Raw genomic sequence first — 5,334 nt, 5'->3', positions numbered from 1 at the left:
CTGCTGAATCTACTGCTTTATAACTATATAGACTATTTGGTGTAGAAAAAACTGTCTCAGAAGTGCTTCTGGTATGGAAGAATGGTGTGTTTGGGCAGATGTTCTTGTGCTAACATGTCATGCAATTATATATCAGCCTATAATCTGAAGCAGCTAATATTCTCACAGATACTCTGGGTGTTTTTTTAATGCACATATACAGCTGTTACTTGCAAGGCTGTATGTAAACATTACTTTCTCACTTCCTTGCAAATAAAAAATATCCTGGTTACTAATTGTGTGTTTCTTCTTTAGTTATAGAGTCAAAAACACTACAAGGAGAAAAGGGAGAGCACAGTTTCAATGTTCCTGGAACATTTGTCATTGAAAATACAACTGTTGAATTCCAGAAGAGTACAGACAGGGAAATCATCAAGATCCAGGGACCTCTTGGAGCAGATTTCATTATCAAGGTGGGATGTGTGTATGTACAAATACACAAAGATATTGCAAGTATGTGTAACAGTGTGGGTGGCTGTTCATCAGGTTGTAGCATACAACAAAACCTTTTAGCTATCAAATAAGGAATCCCAATTACAGTCCATAGATCATTTATACTAAATATATCCAAACAGATCAAAATGTTACAAGATTAATACCTTTCCTGTGGTGGAAAGTACCACAAGATCTTTAGTGGTAGAAACGGCCAGGACTTTTGCTTTAAATGTTCCTGAAAGACTATCAGCCTGACCCTGTGCAGTGGATTGAGTGAATCCAATTGCAGACTGCCACCTACTGAACCTGAGCACTGCTTCCAGCAGCTTCCTAGAGTCTCCCTTAGACATTGCTAATCCAGCCACTGACCATTTCTAATCCTTTTAAAATTCTTTTCTACCCAGACCACATACCAATGACTTGCATCACATGTGAGGGTATTTGTGTGTAGAAACATATTGATAATTGACTGCCAAAGGATAACAGTGGTAAAATTTGTCATTGGAAATGAAAAATGTTTTAGTATTATCACACCACTTGGCTTTATCTGTCCTGTTGTAGAAATAGAATTTCAGTATCACATGTGGAGTTAGACTTGCCTGACTATGAATCAGTGTGCTTGGATCACTTGGACTTCTCTCTGCAGCAAGTTTTAAAATTTTTGCTATCAAAAGGACAAAACAGAATGCAGTTTTGTATTCTTTGCCATTCAACAGTAGGTAATCAAATAGTCACATTAATACCTTGAATAATTTGAGAAACAAAGCCACATTCAAATGTTTGACTATTGAGAGGTTAAATATAGTGGTTACTTTGGACTTTCTAGAGGTTTTCTGCCTCATATCATCTTACTCTCTGCACTTCCATCATGTGTAAAGCATGTTTTGAAATGACATGAGCAGTTGAGTACAGTGTACATGTGTGGTAATGGAAATTTCTTCAGACCAGGTATTCTGGAACAAAAGAGAGTGTGGTTCAGTTCTTTTTCTATCAGCCCATCAGTCATCAGTGGAGACAAACAGAGTTCTTCCCCTGCACAGTGACATGTGGAGGAGGTAAGTAATGGCAATTCTTCAGGAGCCATAACAGCTGAAGATTTAAAGTAGCTGATTTACCTTTGTTTTGCATACTTATGAATTAAATGTTTGTGTTTCTTTGCACACTGGTGACTCTTTAGCAAAATGAAGGGCTGAGTAGCAGGTAGGTAGGTTGGTTCAGTTAATATTGGCATAGGGTTTTTTATACATAGATCGTTGGAAGTCATGTTCTTCCATAAAGAATGTTTATTTGAGTAAGAATGTTAACTAAGAAATAGATATAACATACAGAATGGAAAATTGCAATTCATAAAGGATGTTTTGGGAAAGTGAGCAAAAAACTACAATGATATTTTAATATAATAATCAAGAGATGAAGGAAGAAGGTATTTTTGGCCACAGTAGTAGCCATGAAGGAGAGTTTTAGAATGTTTAGTTGAGAAATAGTTACACAGAAAGCAGAATAAGTAAATAGAATTAAAAGAACAGCTGCTATCAGTATCTTTGCCTGTCTGATCTCAGGCATTTAGTCCTGATGGCAGTTAGGGCAGCACATGGTGCACTGTAGTGTCTACTCTGGTTTAAACACTGCAGTTTAGATGAAGTGTAGCTCAGCCTTGCTACAGCTCATCCAGCCCAGCCCACTGCTTGTCACGTCTGGTTCTGCAAATAAAGTGTGACCTCATGGTAGGAGGAGTGTTTGACATTGCAGATAGCTATTTCCCTTCAGCTAGCATTAACCAGGTCACCTGGAAAACAGACCGGGATGCTAGTGATACTGGTGTAGGGATTTTCTGGAGAGTGCAAATATGGTTTAAATAGTTACTTGGGACATGAATAAAGAGAGTGAGAGATGTTTAAAGCACAAGCAGAGTCTGGGGATCCTTTGATGGACCATCCGTTTTGGCACTTGCACCTCAGTGTAATCTGAAATGCAGACAATATATGTGGATAATACATAGTCCCACAGGAAACTACTGTATCTTACAAGATACTTGGCCTCATGAAGTGTGATACGTGCTGGAGCTGTGAGTGGCAATACATGTCCTCTGATGATTCCATCACACTGTGTTTATAATTTTTTTCCTTAGCCTATCTGACAAGGGAAGAAGTATAAAGCATCACAGTTACTTTTGAGGACTGCATGTAAACACTGGATATCTCAAGGGACATATTTACCTTCAAAGCTCTTGGCTCAAATCCAGCCTTATTCAGACTGGTGTTATGGTCTGAAAATTATTGCTATGTGTCTATCTGTTTGAAATTAGCCAGGGCTTTCAGGGCCTTACTTTGTAGCTGCATGCCTATAATATGAAGCTAGTACCTTTATCAGTGGGGCTGGGCAGTCCTCAGGGAGGACAGGAACTGGAGAAGCACAGAAACTAAGCTACTTGCTTACTCATTAAAGTAGTAGTGTTAAGAATGGCATATTACTAAGGCATGCAGGGAAGTTGTATTGCAGCTGCCTGGCTTTAACCTGTTATCTTAAAGTGGATTTAGTGTCCAGATTTTCTGTTTGGCATCTTTTCCTGGTAGTAAAAAAAAGTTCCTCACAACAGAGGCTTGGAATTAGCGCACTGCCATTCCTCACTCAGATGCTGCCTCTACTTTTAATTCCCTAATCTCCATGTGTGGGAAGAGGCATCTCAAAAAGCACAGTCAAGCTTGAATGAGCAAGTATATTTTAAAATTGTGTTTCTCTGTTTGAAGTGGCATATCTTCTGGGTCCTTTCAGTACTTACAAGAACAGGAACATAGATGCTTTGAGCACTGGAGCTGCTTAGTTCTTATGGTTATCACTCTCATGCATGATGACACTTTGGATCAGCCAAGAGACACATAACTGAAGCCATTGATACATGATACTTAGCATTTTCAGTAGACACTGGAAATTGTGCTAGTATATTGACTCTATTTGATTTTAATTCTTGTGGTTTCAAACTTTTTTTCTTTGCACATACCGCAACATCCTCCTCCTCTCCTCGGTTTAAGTCCAAGTAAACGTTTTTGAATGAGTCTTTTTTTCTTAGCCAAAAAAGCAACCTAGTGGTTTATAAAACTTCCATCCCTTCTTGTAGCCAGTCTCCACATAGATTTTATTATTTTTTTCACCAAGTAGTTACTTCAAGTTTTCTTTTGTTGGCTCTTCAACTAGGAATGTTCTTGAACACAGTTCTTGGTTTTCTAGTTTCTAAGCAATGTTTTTGGATCTCATCTTCAATTCCTCTGGCTTTCTGTTTTAAATATTTATTTTTTTAGCATGCATGACTGTGTAATATAGCTCTCCAATATACATAGTAACTCTTCCTTGGGGGAGGGCAGTTATAAGTTGTGGAACATGCACCAGAACCATATGGATTCATAGGTTTGCCTCTGTGACAGGTAAGCTGGTGAAGTACATCTATTTCTGGATTCATAGGTTTGCCTCTGTGACAGGTGAGCTGGTGAAGTACATCTATTTCTTCATCACATGAAAATATGTATGTCTTTACTCTTTTATATTATTAGAATAAAGTTCCAGAATCTCATCTAGTGTTAAGACAGGTTAATATAATTATTATACTGAATTGCCTTAAATGAAGATTTGGTTTTGCATATTCCTGCTCACTGTTTCCTTGTTTAAAAGCAAACCAAAAAATAGAGTAAACCAGAAAATTAATTCAATGGGCAACACATTATTGAGGGGAAGGGGAGAAATAAGGCTCTTTTAATTTATCTCCATTACAAAAATTTAACCTTGCTTCTGCATTAGGTTATCAGCTTAATTCAGCTGAATGTGTGGACATTCGCCTGAAGCGTGTTGTGCCTGACCACTATTGCCACTATCATCCAGAAAACAAGAAACCAAAGCCCAAGCTGAAAGAATGCAACATGGATCCTTGCCCTTCTAGGTCTGTATGCCAAATAAATTTGTGTGTGATATAGTCAGTTACTAAGGAACAAGCAATTGTATTTACTTCCAGTTCTTTTCGTCTTTAAGGCTACTTCATCTTGGTTGATTATTCCACCACCTTTAGATTTGTGGCACTTCTTCAGTGTTGCAGAATAGAAGACTTTGCTTGTACAGAGATATTGTAAATATCAGTTTATTCAAAGGCTGATTCTACTTTGTCTTCTGCTGAGTTGCACAGCAGTAGTGTGAGGATTTTGTGAGGTGGTGTGAACAGGACAGTTTGCCTACTTCTGGATTTACTGATGCTGCCATTCAGGATTTGTCAGCAGCCAGACAGGAGCACAAGTCAGTGTACAAGTTTTTGCACATGGTTTAACTTGGTTTATTCATCTGCCTGCCATAAACATTTGATTCTTCATTGGTACTGTGGAGTGAACACTTTAATAATGAAAGTTTGGGGCTATTTGTTTGTTTCTTTAAACTAGGAATTTAAAAAACAAATCATTCAGTGGAAATATCCTTGTGGTACGAATGCCACAGGATATTAGTGCCAAATTGTAAAGGCCATAGTACATATAAATTGTATTGAATTGCATTACAGTGTTTCAAACTAACTTTTGGATTGTCTGGTGAGGTTTCCTGGCTGTGCTAAAGAATCTTAAAATAACATCACAGTATCAAGTCCCAGAACCTCACATGAATATGCCAGCTGGCTGAGCTAGAGTTATGTGCAAGAAGAAAAGGAAACACTCTCAATGGATTTCATTTCCTATAGCTAAACTGTCCATTTCCTTTCATTCCTGTTGAACATAATCGTTGATAGTGACCTCTAAGAGTTATGGATGTGCAGACTTTCAAGATTTTTTTTTCCTGGAGAGTTGATCACTGTACAGAGCAGAAAGACTTCAGGAATGCTTACTGGCAATGGAT

At 38.0% G+C, this 5,334-nt stretch overlaps 1 protein-coding gene across 1 annotated transcript in view; it reads left to right on the top strand.

The window, feature by feature from the left end:
- Positions 1-5,334, top strand: part of ADAMTSL1 (ADAMTS-like 1) — a 175,773-nt gene that overhangs the window by 116,535 nt on the left and 53,904 nt on the right. Inside the window, exons 8-10 of the mRNA XM_009071781.1 lie at positions 295-452; positions 1,418-1,529; positions 4,264-4,402. Coding sequence (XP_009070029.1) covers positions 295-452; positions 1,418-1,529; positions 4,264-4,402 — 409 coding nt within the window. The remainder of the gene's footprint in view (positions 1-294; positions 453-1,417; positions 1,530-4,263; positions 4,403-5,334) is intronic.

This window comes from Acanthisitta chloris, unplaced genomic scaffold (genome assembly GCF_000695815.1).
Source record: "Acanthisitta chloris isolate BGI_N310 unplaced genomic scaffold, ASM69581v1 scaffold9873, whole genome shotgun sequence".
NCBI classification, from domain to species: Eukaryota; Metazoa; Chordata; class Aves; order Passeriformes; family Acanthisittidae; genus Acanthisitta; species Acanthisitta chloris.
The sequence above is the reverse complement of the archived record's forward strand: the minus strand, read 5'-3'. Positions and strand labels throughout refer to the sequence as shown.